The sequence below is a fragment of the Dendrobates tinctorius genome, unplaced genomic scaffold (assembly GCF_039654945.1).
Source record: "Dendrobates tinctorius isolate UK_male_01 unplaced genomic scaffold, ASM3965494v1 ptg000016l, whole genome shotgun sequence".
Taxonomy (NCBI): domain Eukaryota; kingdom Metazoa; phylum Chordata; class Amphibia; order Anura; family Dendrobatidae; genus Dendrobates; species Dendrobates tinctorius.
In genome coordinates this window covers 29,064,531-29,086,336 of record NW_027361684.1, presented here as the reverse complement: position 1 = coordinate 29,086,336, position 21,806 = coordinate 29,064,531, and the positions used below count along the sequence as shown (strand labels likewise).

The window sequence follows — 21,806 nt, the reverse complement described above, 5'->3', positions numbered from 1 at the left end:
TTGCTGACTGGCTATAAGGCAGCCGATGCCCTTCTGCCTTGCGGGTGATTTCTCTGAGGGATTCTTGGAGACCAGTCTGATTCCTGCTCCTCAAAAGCTAAGTTTTCTGCTCTGCTTTTTGCATTTGTGTTTTGTTTTTGTTTTGCCTTGTTTTTCTGGATTTCTGCCTTTCCCTGCTGGGTGAGCTGAATTCCTTTTTGCTCTGTCTTCAGAAAATACCTGAGTACTGATATAGTCTTTTTGAAGCTTAGCGTCTTCAGGGCTTTTTTCCCTATCAGTCTGTTGGCTCTTGTTTTGAGAGGGTTTTGGCGGATTGCAGACAGCAGCTTTTCTATCCTGTCCTATTTAGTTAGCTTGGGCCCCATCATTTGCTCAGCCTATCTTTCTATCTGTGTTTTTTCATCTTGCTTCACCGTCATTATATGTTGGGGGCTGCCTATTGCTTTGGGGTCTGCTCTGTGGCAGTTTAGATTTCCCTTTCTGTCTTTAGGCTATGTAGTTCTCCAGCTGTGATCGAGGGGTCTAGGGCACCGTAAGAACCCCCCACGGCTACTGCTAGTTGTTGTTGTTAGGTTCAGGGGTCTGCAATCCGATAGCTGCCAACTTCTCTGGTTTTCTGGACTTAGCTAGTATTTCTGTTTTTGCCTCCTACGGTGACTCATTCATAACATTTTTCTCTCTTTCTGATCTTTTTTTCTGTCCACTCTTTTTCTCTCTGTTCTTTTTGTTTCTCTCTGGTCTTTCTTTCCCTCTCTAATCTTTCTCTCTCTGTTCTTTCTTTTTCTCGATCTCTGTTTTTTTCTCTGTTCTTTCTTTCCCATATTTCTTTCTCTCTCTCTGTTCTTTCTTTCCCCTCTTTCTTTCTTTCTCTGTTCTTTCTTTTCCTCATTACAAGTCAGCCACTGTGCCCTCAGTACCAGTCAGTGTGATCAGCAGTGCTAAATGGGTGTGGTTGGGGCATGGGTGTGACTAGTTATGAAATGGGTGTGGTTGATAAACACCCATAAAAAGATAAACACGACAAAAAGTGACTTTAAGGTCATGTTCACACGTTCAGTATTTGCTCACCATTTTACCAAAGTGTAAGCTAAAATCAGAGGAAAAGTATAATAGAAACAGGTCACTTCTGTGTTTCTCACCCACTCCTGGTTTTGGCTTACAAATACTGAGGTAAAATACTGACCAAATACTGAATGTGTAAAAAAAATAATAAAAAAGAGCAGTGGCTAATTGAGGCCTTAGTTTCATATTGGAAATCTGCTTTGACAGAATATTAGATTTCCTGCCCCCATAGTCAGCACATAGCTCAGCTGTGAGAGACCCTCCATCTTTACATAACATACTGTCAGTGCTGTGTTTCTGTCACATTGTTGCTCGGATTTGGCAGCCTTCATTGTGTGGGTATACTATGAATATAAGAGCAGCACATAAGCACAGAAGAGTAATGTGCGAGCTTCTGGCTACGTAATGCCTCCATTATCACACGGCCCCTCTTGTGAGGTGAGGGACCGGGTGTCTCGCCTCACACAACGCCTCCTTCTCCCGCCTTTTTTTATTGGCTGGTTGTCATGGAGACGGCGGAGACGCGGATTTTCCTTGTACTTGAGAGCTGCCTATTACAGGGGGCGTGGTTACGGAGAGGAGAGGGAGGGGCTGCAGTTCTCGTGACGTCACGGCCAGGTCTGAAGAATGACAGCATCAGCAGCATCAGCAGCAGGAGCAGTAGGGGGAGCGTCAGCGAGAAGAGCACAACATCACCCGCTGCTCAGTCCCGGGCACCGGGGCTCCCCCCTATCCTTCCTGGCGGGTGGTGACAGCCACCGAGGATAAAGCATCAACTCTCCATTAACCTCGCACCTGTTCCTGCACCATGAGCTGCTCGGATGACAGCACCAAAGAGAAGCTGCTATGGAACGTGAAGAAAGAGGTAGATGGAGCGTTGTGCACACGTGTGCGGCTGCACATACATGACACATGCGCCATGACACTGCCAGGCGGGGGACTGCTGCTATGGGCTGCCCCTGTTATTGCTGCCATGTCCTCCCAGATCGTGGATGTGCAGCTCTCATTATTAGGAGGCATCCCCATATAGGAGGGCTGCCATGGTGGGCACCACACGTGGGGGTGAGCGGAGGTGGCGGGGATTCTGCCATCATGGTCAGCGGAAAGCTGGGAAAACCTGTAGCTGCTTGTAACAATTCCCAAACTGACCTCACAGATCACAGGCCATCTGTGTGTGGCGCCCCCCAGTGCCAGCCACTCTGAGCCTTGGTGACTTTTGTTACCTTATTAAAGGGTTAATGGTCATGCTGCCGTACATATATATATATATGTGTGTGTGCGTGTATATATATATACCGTCAGATACATGCACATACATATTGTATATACCCACAAATGATATATATATATACCCACATATACATGCACACAAATATATATATACACACCTACAGATGCATGCACATACACATATATATACATACCTACATATACTGTACATGCACATACATATATATACATATATATACACACCTACATATACTGTACATGCACATACATATATATACATATATATACACACCTACAGATGCATGCACATACATATATATGCCATCACGATAAGTCACTGCTGTCGCCGATCACTGGCCGCTGAAGTGACCTCAGCACAATATCGCTATATGCATATTATCACTAAAGCCTGGTAGACAGAGACGACCACAGTCGGGGAACTGCGGGCAAGGGAGGGGCAGGGGATCGGTAAGATTAGCATTTCCGTTTTTGCTCTTTCATGAAGTTAGGACACCCTTTTAGTTGGTCTGTCTTTTAAGGATCATTACCATCTTCATTCATGGCTGGCACTTTTGCAATTTACTATTATTAATATTCCCCTCCTCATCCCTCATAATTACAATTTTATTTTATTATATTTTTTTTTTCATTTTATCAGCTTATCTTGTGTGAAACTGGCCACTGCTGCCGTCGGTGTCTCAATAAGTGCAATGCTTACAAGCTCTTTTCTAATGAGCTTGTAAGCACTGCTCTGAAGCTAAACGGAATTGATAAAGCGTTCAGTTATCTCTTGATCCTCACCAGATTTCCTACTGTTCTGCTTCACAGGCAAAGCTGCCTCATATAGCAGCATTGAGAGCGCACATTTCAAACCAGCATCACAACAATGCTACAGACCAGAACTGTCAATCAAGCAGCAGCGCCCGCCCCCAGCTATCAGTAAATGTGATACACTGCTGAATAGACAGCTTAGGACTCGCCCTTTAAAGCAAGCCCCCTTTGATATAAAGTTACTATGTAGCAGATCTGATCTCACTGGTCATTTCTATTTGGTGAGCATTTGTGCAGTCATGTATATCAGTTGCGTAGTTTTTAACGTTAGTATTTGCTTATTTATAATGCTCAATGGGTGACAGTTTTCTTATATTTTGTGCTTTGATCTTTCTGTTTTTTTTTGTTATTTATTTTACATGTTTGTAAGTATCTAAGGTGTAATAACTATCACTCCTGTGCATCATAAACTAAGGAAAAAGAAAAAGCGCAATAGGGTCTTATCTGGGTGGAAAATGGAATAAAAGCTGATGAAATTTACTCACCCTTTCCAAGAAGGATATAGGCATAAAAAACCAATGTCAGCTTGCTGCACGCCCGAAGGTCCACACCGTGACCAGCAATATAAGTCCTTTTTGGATAAGTATCAATCTCAGGCTTACTGTGCGCTGCTTGACCAAGATAATTGGTGAATGCTGGGACCTGATTGGTCCAGTTTGGAAGGTCCCGTGAGGAGAAGGATCTCCTCACTAACAGCCTGTGGAGCGGCTGTGTGAGCATTGGCGATGTGTGCCTGAGAGCTCCCTGGAGGGAACTAATGTATGCGATGGTGAAGCCGCATAAGGAACCCTAACGGGATATATCCCAATCCGTTTTCCATGCGAACTGCTACCACAGGCTGGACTTATTCCTGGTTTTCTTCAAAGCGAGAAAGCTGTATCTGTTCACTACATGTCATCCCCTGAAGAAGTGGTTTTACACTTTGAAACGCGTTGGGAATAAACGGTTAAACTTCTCATGTGGTAGTAATTTTATCTTGGTCAAGCAGCGCACAGTAAGCCTGAGATTGATACTTATCCAAAAAGGACTCATGTTTCATCTAGAAATACTATACTTTTTATAATTTACAACAATCTAGCAAAACGCGCGTTGGGAATGGACGGTCCCTGGTTTCCGACGTGGTACTACTTTACTACTTGTCTTCTGTTTTGTTATTTAATGTTTCATTTTGGCTACTTTTATTGTGCCGCCTGTCTACTGCTCTGATCGAGGGGTGGCATCTCTGATCACCCCATTTATAGGGATCTCCCATTACTTCAGCCTCTCCTATCCTGGACCCACTTCACAACTCCTTTTACTTTAAACTATGATACTTTGTTTTTATGTGGCATGTTTCAGGGTATATAGTGATTGTGCAAGGTACTTTTTTTTTTCTTCAGTGAAAACTTAATTTTTAGTGAAAGTTTTAAAAGAAAACATTGAGGTAACATTTCAAATAGGCAAAAGTACAAACTATTGAGTATAAAGGAAATGCAGGTGAAGGTTATTGAGGCGACGTCAAAGGGAAGGAGTAATGTGTGCCCAAGAGGTAGAGAAATCCTATTTAGTGGCAAAGGGTTCTTACAGTGGCATGTAAACGTTTGGGCACCCTGTTCAAAGTGACTGTTATTGTGAACAGCAAGTTGAAGATGAAATGATCTTTAAAAGGCCTAAAGTTAAAGATGACACATTTGTTTTGTATTTTAGGGAAAAAAAAATATTTTCATTTTTTTACAATTTAAAATTACAAAAAGGAAAATGGGCTGATGAAAAAGTTTGGGCACCCTGCATGGTTAGTACATGGTAACACCCCCTTTTGAAAGTATCACAGCTTGTAAATGTTTTTTTTATAGCCAGAGAAGAGTCTTTCAATTCTTATTTGAGGGATTTTCATCCATTCCTCCTTGGAAAATTCATCCAGTTTTGTGAGATTCCTGGGTCGTCTTGCATGCACTGCTATTTTGAGGTCTATACACAGATTTTCAATGATGTTCAGATCAGGGGACTGTGAGGGCCATTGTAAAACCTTCAGCTTGCACCTTTTGAAGTAGTCTATTGTGGTTTTGATGTGTGTGATCATTATCCATCCTCTTTTCAACTTTAGCTTTTTGCAGACGGTGTTATGTTTGCATCAATAATTTGTTGAAATTTCATTGAATTCATTCTTCTCGCTACCCGTGAAATGTTGCTCGTGCTAGTTGATGGCTGCAATACAACCCCAAAACATTATTGATCCACCCCCATGTCTAATGGTTGTAGAGATGTTCTTTTCCTGAAATTCTGTGCCCTTTTTTTCCTCCACATATACCTTTGATCATTGTGGCCAAAAAGTTCTATTTTAACCTCACAGGTCCATAGGACTTGTTTCCAAAATGCATCAGGCTTGTTTAGATGTTCTTTTGCATACTTCTGACTCAGAATTTTAGGCCAAGATCACACTACCGTGTGTGATGTGAGAAACTCGTATGAGTCTCTCGCATCAACACTTGGTGCTGCCGCCGGCACTCAAGACCAGAGCTGAGGCTGCATGTATTTCTGTGCAGCCGCAGCTCCGATCCTGAGTGTCGGCAGCAGCATCGGGTGTTGATGCGAGTTTCTCGCATCACACACGATAGTGTGATCCCAGCCTTATCGTGAGGATGCAGGAGAGGTTTGCTTCTGATGTCACATCCATGAAGGCCAAATTTGTGCAGGTGTCTCTGAACAACGTTGCGGATTTGCTTGTGGAAATTTCTGCGTGGTTTCTGCCTCTCTTGGCAATTCCACATGGTTTTTATGCGATTTTGATGTGGATTTTTATGCGGATTTGTATGCGTTTTTGTAAGCTAAATAAAGTTATATTATTTAAAAAAAAAACTGTGATGTAATTTCCTTGTTCAACCTCCTCTTTTTCATTCACCATTGAAGACCATAATATCATTACACTATATATATATATACATATATATATATATATATATATATATATATATATATATATATATGTAATACCAAGCCCCAGGTTTAGTAATGAACAGGTGTCAGCCAGGTACCCTCATTAATAAAACGGTACATAAAGAGTTAAATAAAGACACACACTAAATGTGCGTGAAACGCAATATCTGTTTATTTTTCAAAATATTTTTGAAAAAAATTGTGTGGGAATGCCGATGGCTGAGGGCTGATGTTCATACTCGGGGAAGGAGCCAATACCATAAAGGTACCCAGGTTATTAATATCAGCTCACAGATGTTTGCTTAGCCTTTATTGGCTACTTTACAGGGGAAGCCCAGAAAAAAATTGACATGGGGTCCCCCTATAAAATTGAACTAGCAAAAGCTAGACAGACAGCTGCGGGATGATATTTATAGCCTGGGAAGGTAGGTACCATGGATATTGGCACCCCCCCAGGCTAAAAACATCATCTCTCTGCCTCCCCAGAAATGGCGCATCTTATAGATGTGCCAATTCTGGCACTTAGCCTCACTCTTACCACTTTCCCTGTAATGGTGGCAAGTGGGATTCATATTTGTGGGGTTTATGTCACCTTTGTATTGTCAGGTGACATCAAGCCCACGGCTTAGTAATGGAGAAGTGTCTATAAGACACCTATCCATTAATAATCCTATAGCTATATGGTAAATAACACACAGCCAGAATAAAGTCCTTTATTTGAAATAATCACACAGACTCCTTTATTGAATCTTAATTCACCATACTTACCGAACGCCTAATCCCCGACTCCCTTGTCTCCTGCAACAAAAATAAAATAATAAACCAACATATACCGTAATACTCCCTGTTCGCCGTAGTCCATTTAGCGAGTGTCCCACGACGATCTCACGTGTAGAACAGTCACATCAGGAGACGTGACTGCTCTACTTGGCCTCCGGTGATACACTTACGGGAGGTAATCCTTCCCATAGTGTACTACTACGCTGTTGTGAGAGTTCACTTGAGTTCATCAGCTCTGGTGCTCTCACGGTTCTTCCGCTGTGTGAGAAATTTCTCACGCATTGGTGCCGTAGGTGAGCGCACCGGGGCTGATCAGCTGATGTACTACGGTTAACTCTCACGGCAGTGCAGTGATACACTGACAGGAAGTAATCCCTCCTGTAGTGTATCGCTGCCAGCCGGTCACATCTCTCGATGTGACTTTTCTACACATGAGATCGTCGTGGGACACTCTGGATTATCAGGACAATGGCGGACAGGGAGTATTATATGTTGGTTTATTATTTGACATTATTTCTAGGATACGAGAGCGTCAGGGATTTGCTGTGAGGTATTAAATGGTTTTTATGTGAATATGTATGTAATTTTCCTTTTTTTTTTCACTGTGAGTACAGGCACCATCAGATGATGCTACTCTCCCGTCAGTGGCACCTGTTGTCACTGTTATCAGTGGCAGCAGACATAGCCCAATGGGAGCAGTAGTCTCATCGGCTCACGCCTGCTTTTTTATCGCAGGTCACCCCTGCGGGTAACAGTCAACTGTAGGATCACGCTGACATCTGCCAGCATGATCCCGCAGCAATGTGACAGATAGTACTGGCGGTAGCGTTACCACAAGTGACAGTCACAGCTGCGGGGTTATGCTGACATGTGACAGCATGATCCTGCAGCGCTGTGACCGACAGTACCGGCGGTAGCGTTACCGCGCGCAGTGACACCCGCACACACACACCCGCAGACAGACAAGCACATATTCTCCGCTCACACACTTCGTCCTTCTGACAATTTCCTTTTCTGCGAGCGTTTTTGGCAGCACATTCACAGCAAATCTGCAAACCTTTTTACACCTGCGGTTTTGTTGCGGATTTGACTGACTCAATGTAAGTCAATGGGTGCCGAAACGCTGCAGATCCGCAAAAAGAATTGACATGCTGCGGAAAGTAAAGCGCTGCAAATAAGGACGGAAATATCCGCAGCATGTGCACGAAAATTCAGGAATGCCATTGATTAACATTGCTTAAGTAATCACTTGCGTTTTTGGAGTATTTCCGCGTGGAAAAAATGCTGCGGAAACGCAACAAATCTGCAATGTGTGCACATAGCCTAAAACAATGTACCACAACTCCAGAGTCTGCTAAATCTTTCTGAAGGTCTTTTCCTATCAGGGGTTCTGATTTGCCTCTTTAGCAATCGTATGAGCTCCTATCTCTGTTCCTATTCACTGCCATTTCTTAATTACATTTTGAACTGAGGAAAGGGCAACTTGAGAACGCTTTCCTATCTTCTTACAGCCTTCTGCTTTGTGGGCCTCCACCTTTTTCATTTTCAGAGTGCTAGGCAGCTGGTTAGTACCCATGGCTGCAGTTTTTTGGCACAAGGTTAGAGGAGGCTGGGCTTTTATAAAGCTGGGGAATTTGCATCACCTGGCCTTTCCTAATGATGATAGTGAACAAGCCATAACTCTAACTGGTTAATTAAGGTTTGAAACTTTGGTCAAAGTTATCTGAGCACATAAATCTCCAAGGGTGCTCAAACTTTTGCATCAACCCATTTTCCTTTTTGTAATTTTTAAAATGTAAAATATTACAGTATATACTGTATATATTTTTTTTGCCTAAAATACAAAGGAGATGTCATCTTTAACTGTAGGCCTTTTAGAGATCATTTCATCTTCAACTTACTTAACTGTTCACAGCAACAGTAATTTTGACCAGGGGTGCCCAAACTTTTAGATGCCACAGTCTGCAGGCTCTTGATTAGAGTTTTTTTTTTTTATCCTCTCAGTCACAGGCCACAATCCAAAGAAAAACCCCAGAGAGACCTTGCTAAATAAATATTCCCATGCTCTCATTTCCTTTACCTTCCTGGCCACTAAGGCCTGTTTCACACTTCCGTTTTTTGGCGTTAGTCATAATCCGCCATTTGTGGAAAAAAATGGATTTACCTGGCGGATCCGTCTTTTTCCCCATAGACTTGTATTAGTGGCGGATTGTGACGGATGGCCTTCCGTTGGGTCCGTCGTAAAATTGGCGTCCGTCAGCCAGAAAAAAGTCTCTAGGAACGTTTTTTATCAGTGTCGAAAAGACGGCTGGTGACGGATCTGTCGCCGTCTGTCGTCTGGTATAATGGACGCCTATGGGTGGCGGATCCATTGCAGGATGGAATCCGTTGACGAATTCCGTTTTTCCAAACTGAGCATGCCCGGAAGAAATTCCCTTCCATAAATTTAACCCCAAAATCCGTTCTGGGACAGAAAAGTCTCTCTCTCTATCTCTCTCTCTATCTCTCCAGAATTCTGTAGCTTTAAAGTTCCTATACTAACTGCTGTGACGAATCCCTCAAAAAAACGGATCCGGTTACATCATTTTTTTCCAAATATGTAACGGATCCGTTTTTCAACACTTTGGCGGATTTAGACTGACACCAGAAAACGGAAGTGTGAAACAGGCCTAAGCAGGATTGCTTCAACCAGGAAAAAATCAGGCTTAGACCTCATGAAAGTGAAGGAACGGATCTCTTGGTATATGATCAACAAGAAATTGTCAGCTTTATTATCTGACAAAAGTAGATACATTTGGGAAAATCTGGACACCCTGTGCTGTGCAGGACACTTTTTGATTCTTTTTCATTTGTCCCCTTAGTTTTTTCACAATTCTTTACTCTGTGTTGTATCTTACTATTGCATAATGTGTTGTCATTATGATAATGTTCGTGACTCGATAAAGCGATTTTCTATTTTTCTATCTACGTTGCATCCTCTAGTAATACGCGTGTCTCTACAAGTGGGCTTTGATATATCGATATTGGTTGTATGTGTTATTTCCATTCTAAAGGTGCTGTCACACTTAGCGATGTACCAGCGATCCCGACCAGCGATATGACGCGGTCAGGATCGTTGGTACATCGCTAAGTGGTCGCTAGTGAGCTGCCACACAGGCAGATCTCACCAGCGACATCTCTGGGGACAGGGGTCGCTACTTACCTGTCACACTAGGCGATCCTGCCGTCCTCCCGCCCGGCTCCTCGCTCGTCTCTCCACAGGAAGCGCCGCAGGAAGCTGACGACGGGAAGCGGTCCAGGACGTTCTCGCGCGATCAGCGATAACCAGCGGGGGAGCCGGTTGGAGGTAAGTATCAGACACAGCGATATCGCTAGCAATATCGCTATAACATCACAAGTTATAGCGATATTGCTAGCGATATCGCTTAGTGTGACAGGCCCTTTAGTCTCTTCAGATAATCCACAAAATTACATTAATTTCCTGATAAAAGCAGCAGGTGTATGAGATTAGATGGAAGCTGCAAGGAACTCAAATTATGACGTCAGCTTCAGTGCTTGTAATACAGGTTGCCATAAACTCCGCGGCCCATTATGGGAATGTTACAGCTACTGAATGGGGTGATAGTAATCAAATAATCAATGTACATAACAGTTACCGTATATACCTAAGAAAAGTGATCTACGACCTTCCGTGGCTACACTGCAGGGTGTTCCAGTGGTCGTTCAGTTAGAACTTATTTTGTCTTGGGTTGTATAAATGTACATGTCAGCCCCAGTCAGAATATTCATTGATTTGCTTTCTCATAGTTAAGACACATTGTCCATTTATTCCATGTTCTCCCGCACGTTCGGGTGTCAGTGCTTCTCACTTTTCTCTGACATTTGCAGTCGCGCACTGAACATCGTGTTTTATTCCAGAAAAGACTTAGTTTGTAGCATCTGAATACAGTTCTCTTATCTACGGGTTAATGTTATTACCGTCCTCACAGGTGGCCAGATGGTGGAAACTGGTTGCACTAGAAATCCAAGGATTTTTTTCTTTCTTTCTGGGAATTGCAAAGATTAATTGTAGCTATCCTTCCAATGCCCTGTGCATCGGGCTTGGTTAGCAATCACTATTTCACTTCCAGGGAAGTTAACTGTTGGCAAATTGAGCACCATAATAGATGCAAATAAAGAAATGTTCAGCACTTTCTATTCATTATGTGGTGTATTACAGGACAATAAGCAGTAAATAGCAGTGTATTATTCAGGGCCACAACCTGTAGGGTTCAAAATCAGCAGATTATTATCTGGTCCAACTGTTTGATTACCCGAAGCTCTTCTTAACATTACATATCACCACTTAAGTCTTCATAGTGACACTAGTATCAGCATCAAGGTTTGTTTTCCCCTTTTATTTTAAATAGCCTCCATGATAATGACATAGTCTTTTAAATAATTACATTGTAAGGCCGGGGTCACACTGGCGAGGAATACGGACAAGTGAGAGGCGCTAAAAGCACGCATTAGACACGGACCAATGATTCTCTATGGGGTCCCTCGCACCAGCCGTATATTTCTCATCCGTATTCTACGCTCCGTGCCAATCGCAGCATGCTGCGATTGTCAGCGTACTACGGCCGTAGTACGCCAATGCAAGTCTATGGGTGCGCAAAAAATACGGATTACACACGGACCACACATGTGACCTGCGAGAAATACGCACCCGGTGTCTTTTAGCAAAGCCGGCGATTCAGTGCGCTATACAGTAAACTCACACTGACAGGTTTAATAAAGAAACGAAAGAATAGCTATAGACACATAGAATACATATATATATATATGCATTATATGTGTCTATAGCTATTCTTTCATTTCTTTATTAAACCTGTCATAGGGCTCCATTATATGTCCATTTTGCAAGCCTGCGAGAAAATCTCGCCATACGGATGCCATACGGATTACATACGGATGCTGACATGCGCAAAATACGCGACCACACCTTGATTACGGATGACATACGGAGCACTATTTAGGGGTCTGTCATCCGTATTACGCATGTAAAATACTGAACGTATTTTACGTTGGTTAGTGTGACCCCAGCCTTAGGTGCACTTACGCATTATGATCCTCACTTCGGTGTACATAATTACCCTCACTTGCTGTATCTTTAGTTAAATTGATATTATTTGATGGGTAATATGATAAGTAAGTAATCTGCAACTGATGTCTTACTAAAAAAATAAAATAATTAAAAGTGCCAGTTGTTAGATGTCTCCCTTGTGTTTAACTACCTATCAACTGCCTGTTGTCAAGTGTAATCCCCATAGCAGCAGAGACATCAAGACACAGAAAGCGGGGACTGGTTTTTGCCTCTCTGCTCCTTCTCTCCTGTCTACCAAACTACATTTTGGCAAAATAGAGAGGCGGATTTTCAGTTCAGGGCAAAGAGGAAGAAATGGCCGGAGTGAGCCTCCCAACCCCCTGGAGGAGGCGTGGGCGGAGGCCATCATGACGGGGGGTTGGAAGTTAGTGAGGGAAGGGGAAGGGTTAAAGGGGAGGGGGAGCTAAGGGGAATTTAACACAGGGTCTGGGGGGTGCCCGCCCTCTGTTTTGTTTTCCCAGCTCCAGAACAGTCCCACAACTTACCGGGATGTCGGGAGTGGATCAGGCCCTGGACAGTCTGCGGGCGGCAGCGGCAGGGCAGCCTCCTGGCTGGCTGGAGGCGCAAGTGGCTGGCCTGCTTCAACGAGCGCCGGGGCAGGCCGAGGTGAGGGAACGGAGGTCCAGGCAGGCGCGGCCTCCAGAGCGGCTATCCCCCGACACTGCTCCCCGGGCCTCGCGTCGCCGTCGGAGCCCCTCCCGGGACCCTCCAGGCCGCGCACACCCAGATGGGGAAGGCAGCGTTGCGCGGCCTGGAGGGTCCCGGGAGGGGCTCCGACGACGACGCGAGGCCCGGGGAGCGGTGTCGGGGGATAGCCGCTCGGGAGGAATCCTCACACGCGGCGAGGCCCTGCGGCGGCGTCCGGACCTTCGCCCCGGGGCAGGAAGGGGGCGGGGCCGGCGCGCGCCCGACATCCGGCAGCACCAGGTCCTTCGGGGGGCCGCGGCGGTGGTGGACGTGCCGCGCGGCCTGCCTCTGCGAGCGCTTCGGCCGCCGGCAGAGTGGCGGCCTGCCAGGCGGCAGGGCCGGGTCGCATCGCGTCCCCCAGCGGTGGGGGGGAACTAGTTGGAGCGGGGGGGCGCTGCTGCGGTGCCCCTGCAGCGGCGCTTGCTTCTGAGCCCCCGAGGATGTGCCACAGCCCTATGGCTGCAGCGGGACCGGAGGGCAGCCTGGCGGAGTCGGGGCCGGCTGCCAGAAGATTGGAGCGGAGGACACTGTCGCGCTCCCAGTTGCCGTGGGGGGCCCTGAGCGACCGGGTGCCTCGCGATGGCTTGGCTGAAATGACTCTTGGCGGGGGGGGGGGCAGGAACCTTCATATGTGGGGGTGCCGCGGCCCAGTTCCGTCGGGGGGTTCGGGCCTCTTACCCCGGCTCAGGCTGCAGGGGTGTTCGGGCCGCAACAACGAGACGGTGACGAGTTCGCCGCCGGGAGGCGCGAGGTACATGAGGCGTCAGGGGATCCAGGATTTCCGGCTGGAGGGCACACAGCCCCCTCGCAGCGCGGTGAGTATGCGTCTATGTCCCCTGTTTGTCACCCGCTTTTGTCTTCGTCAGTGGTGGTAGGGGCCCCTTAGCAGAGTCCAGGGGCGGTGGGGTTGAGGCTGGGTTGAGCAGTTCAGGGTCGGTCGGGGGAGTATGTGATATGTTGGCGGATGTGCGTAGCTTGCTTTTACGTTTGGAGCAGGGTTTTGTGGGGTTGTCACCGGTAGCAGCGTGGGTTGGGCCACAGGGTGGCGGGTTGGCGAGTCAGGGCGCGGCTGCGTCGGGCCCTTGTGTTGGCGCGCCGGTGTCAGTGTCGGTGCAAACCGAGAGGGAAAAGGAGTGTCGTGTGCATCTGGATGATCGGGCGCATGGCGAGGTGTATGTGTGTTTTGAAGGTTCGTTGGGGGCCCATCTGAAAAAGGAGGTGAAAGAGCGGATTTGGAAGGATGAATATGTGGAAATATTTTCGCTATTGCCTCTTGAGAAGTTTAATTTGAATAAAAGTAAGACAGAGGATAGCAAAAAGGAAGAGGAGGAAAAGCGGAGGTGACGCTTAATTCCTCAGACACTTGTAAATTGGCAGCAGGCATTTGCCATTTTGGCGAGTGTTATCGGGGAACAGGCCCCTGATAATTGCTCCGCGTTATTTTGTTATTTGGATGCCATCGGGGAGGCTTATAGAGTATATAGCGGTCAGGCGTGGCTGCGGTATGATGAGCAGTTTCGTCAGAGGAAAGCTGTGCGTCCGGCTATCCGCTGGGACCAAAAAGACATTGGTTTGTGGATGCGTGTGATAGCGCAAAATAAGTCTGGGAGTTCCTTTCTTGGGGGGGCTGGAAGCACCAGTCAGAATAGCAGCACTTCCGGCTCTACGAGTGGCGGGGGTCAAGGGCAGTCGGGAACGCACGAGGCGGGGGTGTGCTGGCAGTTTAATGACAGCCAGTGTAAGTTTGGGGCCAACTGTAAATTTAAACACCTCTGCTCAAACTGCAATGGTACTTCACACGGGGCATCAAAGTGTTTCAAGAAAGGGAAGTCCAAATCGGGTGGGGGTAATTCGCAAGGGGGAGACTCCAGTGAATCTGGAAAGGATGGTCCCCTATCTAAATAGATACCCTGATAGGGTAAGAGCGGGGCTGTTGTATTCAGGTTTTCAGGAGGGTTTTCGCATTCCGGGTCCTCCGTTTGAAATCCCGTTTGTTTTAAAAAATTTGCGCTCTGCTTTGGAGCATCCGTCAGTTGTTTCGGAGAAGATCCGGAAAGAAGTTTCGTTGGGGCGCATGGCGGGCCCTTTCGTGTCCCCTCCTTTTCCGAATTTGGTCGTTTCCCCGTTGGGGGTGGTTCCAAAGAAGGAGCCCAATAAGTTTCGGCTCATTCAGCATTTGTCTTACCCACGTGGGAGGTCGGTTAACGACGGTATTGATCCGGAGATTTGTTCAGTGGTATACTCTTCATTTGACGAAGCGGCAAGTTGGGTCCGAAAATGTGGTCGCGGGGCCCTTATGGCTAAGACTGATGTTGAATCCGCTTTTCGTTTGCTTCCGGTCCACCCAGAAAGCGTGAGGTTGTTGGGCTGTTTTTGGGAAGGCAGGTTTTTTGTAGATAGGTGTTTACCTATGGGTTGTTCATTGTCTTGTGCGTATTTCGAGGCTTTTAGTTCTTTTCTTGAGTGGGTCGTGTGCGACGTCTCTGGTTGTGATTCGGTAGTTCATTATTTGGACGATTTCTTGTGCATTGGCCCGGCGGATTCTTCACGTTGTCTCAGGATTTTGAAAGCGATTGAGTGGGTGGCGGATCGGTTCGGGGTTCCGCTGGCGCCCGAAAAAACTGAGGGCCCCAGTACGTGTTTGCGTTTTCTGGGGATCGTCATCGATACTGTTGAATGGGAATTTCGGTTGCCGGAGGACAAGCTAGAAGACTTGAGGTCTGAGGTGGTTCGTGGTGTATGTGTGGAAGAAGTCCTTACGGCTGGCCCCACCAGTGGGGTCAGGCTTGAGCAAGAGGGTCTGTTGTTGTCATGGTTGGGGCAGGGCGCAAATGAAGGTTGGTCTCGGGCAAAGGTGACACGTTTGTTGGCCGGATTGTCTTTCGGTTTTCGGTTGCGCGGGTACAGGGATTTGACGAAAACGTTTTTGGTTAGACAGGCGGTGAAAGGTTTTCACCGTTTTCGGGGGGGGGGGGTGATTTAAGGCGGCCCGTGTCGTTTAATATGCTTGAGCAATTGGGACTGGTTCTGGGATCGGTATGCGCAGATGGTTATGAGGTTGCGTTGTTTCGTCTGGCCTTTTCCTTTGCATTTTTTGGGGCACTGCGGATTGGGGAACTCGTGCCTCACAATAAAGAGTCTGTGGGTGGGTTGTTAGCCAGGGATGTGGCTTTGACTTCTCAGGGCGTCGAGTTTTGGCTACGAAGGTCAAAAACGGACCAGTCTGGAAAAGGCCGTCGAGTTGTGTTGGGTGTTGTGTCTGGTTCCGGAATGTGCCCGGTGCAGTGTTTGCGTAGATTTTGGGACCTTCATCCCAGTCTGGGCGGATCTTTGTTGTGTCACGCAGATGGTGGAAGTCTGTCTCGGTATCAGTTTGGCGCAATGTTTAAGGAGTCAATTCGGTGTTTGGGGTTGGATGATTCTAGGTTTGCCTCTCATTCTTTTCGGATTGGTGCGGCAACTGAGGCAGCTGAGCGTGGTTTGGGTCCCTCTTTCATACAGCGCATCGGCGGGTGGAGGTCTAATCTTTATCGTAGTTATGTTCGGCCTTCAGGTGTGCAGGAGGTGGGCCCGGTTGGTGTGGTCCACGGGGTAGATTAAATGTTACAAGGGTTGGAGCGTTATCTTTTGCGATATGTTTCTGTGAGTGTCGTTTTGTGTTTCAGGTACGGAACCGCTGCTGGTCTGGATATTTGGTCACTCCTTTGTTTACTGGGGAGCGGTGAGAGCCGATGTCAGGAATGATGGCAGACAGTTGGGAATTTCCAGAACGGCGGCGGTGGTGCGGTGGATCGGTTTTAGGGGCCTGGTGTGGCGTCCGGTGTTGCCGGAAATTCACGAGTGTGTTCGGTTGGACCGGGCACCAGATGTTCTCGTTATTCATGCTGGGGGTAATGATCTGGCTGTCCGTCCCTTCCGGGAATTGATCAAGGACATTAAGCAAGATTGTTTGCGGTTGTGGGTGACTTATCGGGAAGTCACGATTGTGTGGTCGGAGATCGTGCCACGCAGGCGTTGGCGGTCCATGAGATCGTTGGAAAAGGTCAACCGGGCCAGGATCAAGATCAACAGAGCGGTGTCCGCTTTTATAGTTAAAAATGGGGGAGTTGCCGTGCGACATTTTGATTTGGAGAAGGGTGAGGGCGATTACTGGTTGGCGGACAGGATTCACTTGAATGCAGTGGGTTCCGATATTTGGGCTCTAGCCCTTCAGGAGGGTATAGAGAAGGCTGTCGCTTGGCGTGTTGTGGGGGTCTCGGGTCATTGAGGCGTTCAAAGGCCCCTCGTTGTGGCGGTTTTGGGGGAGGGGGGAGTCCTTGAAGTCGGTGGAAATTGGTTTTGGAGACTCTGTGGGTAGGGTCTCCTTCGTTTAAAGGTATGCTGGTCGTGATCTGGTGAAAGGTGGATGGGGAGTTTTCCGTCGGAAGAGGGCGGATCTCCAAGGAGTTTGTGGACAACATCTATTGGTGCTGGTGCTCCCGAGCCTGTGGGGTAACGGCTGGGAGCAAATGGTCGGGGGTTGTTCACAATATTTGGACTATTTCACCATGATCTTGTGGCTTCAAGGACTTCTCCTTCCAGGGTTAAATTCATTGTACTCATGTTATTTATGATACAGTGTTTATTGTTTGTTTATTGTTATAATAAAAGGCTGCTGTGGCCATAAAATTCCAAAAGAAATACCGGTGTCTGTGTATTAGTTGGCGCCGAGGTGGGGGTGGTTATTTTATGGTCACGGTGGGGTTTTTGGGGGTAAGTCAAGACGCTTGTTATCCCCTTACGAGGTAAATACTTGCCAATACCAACGTCATGTAAGAAAATGTACAGTACATTTTGGGAAGTGATGAAAAGGACGTTCCAGCTGCTATAGTCCTGGCAGCATGTGGATGAAGAGTGGTTATCAATAGAGACGAGCTGATCAGACATATTTTCACTGGTATGTTCACCAAAAGGAGTTCTAAGTTGTTGTGGGAGATCAGTAAGACCATGCTTCTGTGCAGGTTTTATGTGAAAAAAAAACAGGTACACTTCAAAAATTGCAATTTATCCATTAATTAGATGAAAAAAAAAAACCCCATCTGTTAGGCTGGAAAATGCTATAACCGGCGTAAAAATTGCCACCGCACATATACCGTCAAAGTTATACAGACCTATGTGTTTTAATAGAATTCCCCATTAAAGGTCTATGTGCACATTTATGTTCAGATCATTAACCACAAAGATACGATGGTCTAAATGGTTCCAAAATCTGCAGTTCTAGCAAGGTTTTGACACTAATTCAGACCTTAGTTTTCACATTTGGATGTTCTATACAGTTCCATACAGTGTCTATGCTGAGCCTGGCTTTAGTGTCTCCGGAAAATGGTGGATATGACTGATGTATATTTATTAGTGGTTTACAAAGCTCAGAGCCGGCTTGCTTAAGGCTATATTCATTGATCATTGTGTCTCTCTGCTTATTGCCTTTCTCTCAATATTCCAGGTAATTTCAGTTCATCTAGTGGAAAGTCACGCTGCTGGTAAAATATTGGAGAGATACATTAGGATGACAGCACAGTAATCGTGAGTGCTGGTCGTGTACAAGAGCTAAGATGCGGTGCACTTAGGAATTGCTGGTTATCTACCTGGGCCTTTGTTATAAGGGAAAAGTCATTCATGTAGGCGGCAAAGTGTAACGAGGAGTCATAATGAAGCGGATCCCACATCATATACAGTCGGGTAGAACTAGAAAGAAAATGGATAATGAGGCTATACATTTCAGCTGAATGAGCATTTATGCTTTCTGGTTACACTGCAGCAATTCATTACTTCTAAAAAAAAAACCTAATTTTGCATTTTTTGGAAGTAAATCAGAGAAACCCAGCTATATGTATATGGAATCCTACAGTATTTGGGGTTCCTTCTGCTTGTGTGAGCCATATTATTACATCTTTGTCATCAGGTTCTGTCCTATTGTCTTACAAGGAGATATTCTTTCTGCTGGGTACTGTTCTGTCTGGTAGAGGGAGGAATTTTTCAGATGATTAGGGCAGATTATTATGAGATTGTGGCGGTCGTCAGTTTGCAGCATCATGGCGTTAAGTTAAAGCAACTAAACAGTCTTAAATGAAAATCGCGCAGTCAATGTATCTGGTGCACTGAGTAGAAACGATGCTTCGTAGCAATGCAAAATTCTGATCCCCAAACTGCCTCTTTCCAAACTGATCACTGTAGTCTGATGGAGAGTTGGGAAAAGTCTAAGACATTCCTCCTACAGATCCACTTTCCTCTAACAGGACCAGGGAACTGCCTTGAGAGGTTTGGGGAATGATAGCCATTTTGGAAAAAAACCAAACCAGGGATAAGGTTTCTTCAGAAGGAGCACTGAAGGAGCACTGTAAGGGAGGGCCAGGACCATAGTCATGATCTGTATTCTGGTGGCAACTGCGCTCAGCCCTTCTCTTACATGAAAAAATACAGTGCTCCTTGGCATACCTGCATCTCCAGTCCCTTCTTCACTCGGGCACTTCACAGGCCATAACGGTCCCTCTTCTAGGTGACTCACATCAAGGGAGACACAGTCCGAGACAACGTTAACATTTTCTTTACTTAGGATTTAGAATGTTACATCCACAGTTGGTACATCATCACATTTACTTGCTTCCTGATCTTTCCCTTGCTTGCTGTCACTTCTGTGCAGTACACTGCGGAACCAAACCATACTAGACTGCTTCCCAGTTTCTTTCAGGTCTTACCTCACTACAATGACATTTCCTTCAGCCTGTTTCACCCCAGCACTGAATTCATCAATCACTGTGCTTGGTAACCGTCTGTACTGATCTCGTTGAAGTGCCAACTCCTTTCATCTCTTTAGTCCAGCCAACTTCTGCCCTAAAAGCATTGGCCCAGGCGGTAAGACGCCACATCCTCCTTTTCCTATTCTGACCCACTGCTAAGACCTGCAGTGGCTGTGGGTAACGTGGGCAATAACGACTTAACGTTACGTGACTGCCAAGCTGTCCGGACCTATAGCCCATGTGGACTCTTGGGCGCCCTGGCCCCGTCTGTCTTATCTTTCTACACGCTCCCCACTTACTACCCGGCAGCCCCTCCTATAATTAACCCTCTATGAATCTCCTACCAGGCCCCACTGGTATACCCCCTCCTAGCAGCCCGCAACATAATTACAACTACCCAGTCTATGGGGAAACTATATACTAAGAGTTCCCTCCTCTAATGTCCCAATAAAGGATGCACTAGCTTTCCCTAGCTATACATACACAAATGACATGCAACATACAAGCAGTTTTATCATACAAGAACATGAGGCAATATATACACTTGTCCATACAATGGTAACACATTCAAGTGGCAGTACCATAAATAATGAGCGGTAATACATAATTATACCTGTAGCAGTACCGCAGGCAATAATCATAAAAACATGTTTGTAGACACTAAAGACAGGCAAACAATCAGAGGGAAGGGAGGCATAAGAGACATCCTACCCCACTCCCTTACAGCACCATCATATCCAAGATGCGCGCCAGGTATGTTCACTAAACATTTGACATGTAAAGAAAAATAACATATTTCTCTGCGCATTCATTCTACAAATTTTGGGTAATTATTTTCACAAATCTCATTTACTTTCTCCACAATATTTTAACTAAGGTAAGTCTTTTATAATGGCTGGGCCTCAGTCGGTCATTAAAGCTTTGACTTATGACCAATGGCCTCTTCCTAATTCAGAAACTGACGGCGTTCACTGTGCCATACGATTTGGGCACAAAACTATTAAAACTTAACCTTTACTAGAAAATACTAAAATTCGGCGAGCTGATATATCACACAAAGTATTTCTAGTGTGAATAATAAACTCTACTAAGTTATTGATCATTATTTTTGTATCTAAAGCAGAAATGCTCAAATGGATCACTAGCATTCCTTTTCCTTTAAATTACAAAACAAATGGTAGAAATAAAATAGACCAAAAACACTAATTATCTCAATTATTCATTAACTATCTGCCGTTAAGAAGTAGCGCTAACCGTTTCTTCAATACATTTTTACGGCTATGATTCATCAGAGGCTAGAAGTGGGTTCTCGTAGATGGAATTCCACTAAATCAGTAAAGCCTTGTGCTTGTTGTGTTCACTACCAGCAAGATCGCAGGCGGCTCAGCTGCTCGCTTTATATTCCTATTAACTGCCCTCTTTTCTAATCACACCCTTTAGCCAATCAGTAACAAGAGGCTCATCCCCAGTGACCAATAAGGGATTGGAAGGAGTACCAATAGCATCCAGATCACAACTCAGCCGCCACGTCACCTAACCCAACATTAAACGCCCACCTTGTCCAGTTACATAATGTACTGATCTGATGTTATAAAAGCATTTCCTTTGATCAAATATGTTGTTAGAAAAGTAACATCTGCATTAGCTAGTCATTATAGACACCCCCTCTAAGGTCTCGTAGTGTTGGGTCCGAGTGTGATCCAAGAAAACATCAGATTGCAGTAACCAATGTTATTCTATGGGGTAATGCACATGTCAGCAGGCAGCGGTCAGACCGCTTGGTCCGAGGAAAACAATCGCAGCATGCTCTATTTGCCTCCGATAATCGACTGGCGCTCGACCATTCATGTCTGTCTATGAAAAACATCGGACTGCACTTGGATGACATCTGAGTGCAGTTCGATTTTCACGAACAGGCTGAATGGAGAGGATGGGGAATCTGAGAAAATCTGATCAAACTCTGATCAGAGTCTAATCAGATTGTGATTAACATAATTGGACTGATTTTCTTGGATGGTGAGCATACCGTCGTATGACCCTAGCCTCAATAATCTGTGCGTGGAAGCGCGCATCTGTAGATTTCTTCTATAAAGAAATAATGCACTGACATCCAGGAGGATAAATTAGGTACTAACTGTAACTTACAGGGAGAGAATAAAAGCAATTGTTGGGGCACTTCACAATAATCATCTTCTGACAAACAAACCAAGCAAACAACTTTAGAATAAATATTTAATAAACATAAATCACAAAAATGGCATCCTCATACTGTATATTATCTAATATGTCCACTACATACTTACCACAAATTTTTACACAACATATTATCATTTTCTGTATACCCCTACATAAATCTCTTTGTTGGACATATGACTAGGCTA

The 21,806-nt window shown here is 45.6% G+C and overlaps 1 protein-coding gene across 2 annotated transcripts in view; it reads left to right on the top strand.

Moving 5' to 3' along the window:
• Nucleotides 1–1,697: 1,697 nt before the first annotated feature.
• The window catches only part of SGSM2 (small G protein signaling modulator 2), a 507,471-nt gene continuing 487,362 nt past the window's right edge, over nt 1,698–21,806 (top strand). For both annotated transcript variants that reach the window (XM_073565606.1, XM_073565605.1), the window contains exon 1: nt 1,698–1,927. In XM_073565606.1, the coding sequence (XP_073421707.1) occupies nt 1,871–1,927 (57 nt within the window). In that variant the 5' untranslated portion in view covers nt 1,698–1,870. The remainder of the gene's footprint in view (nt 1,928–21,806) is intronic.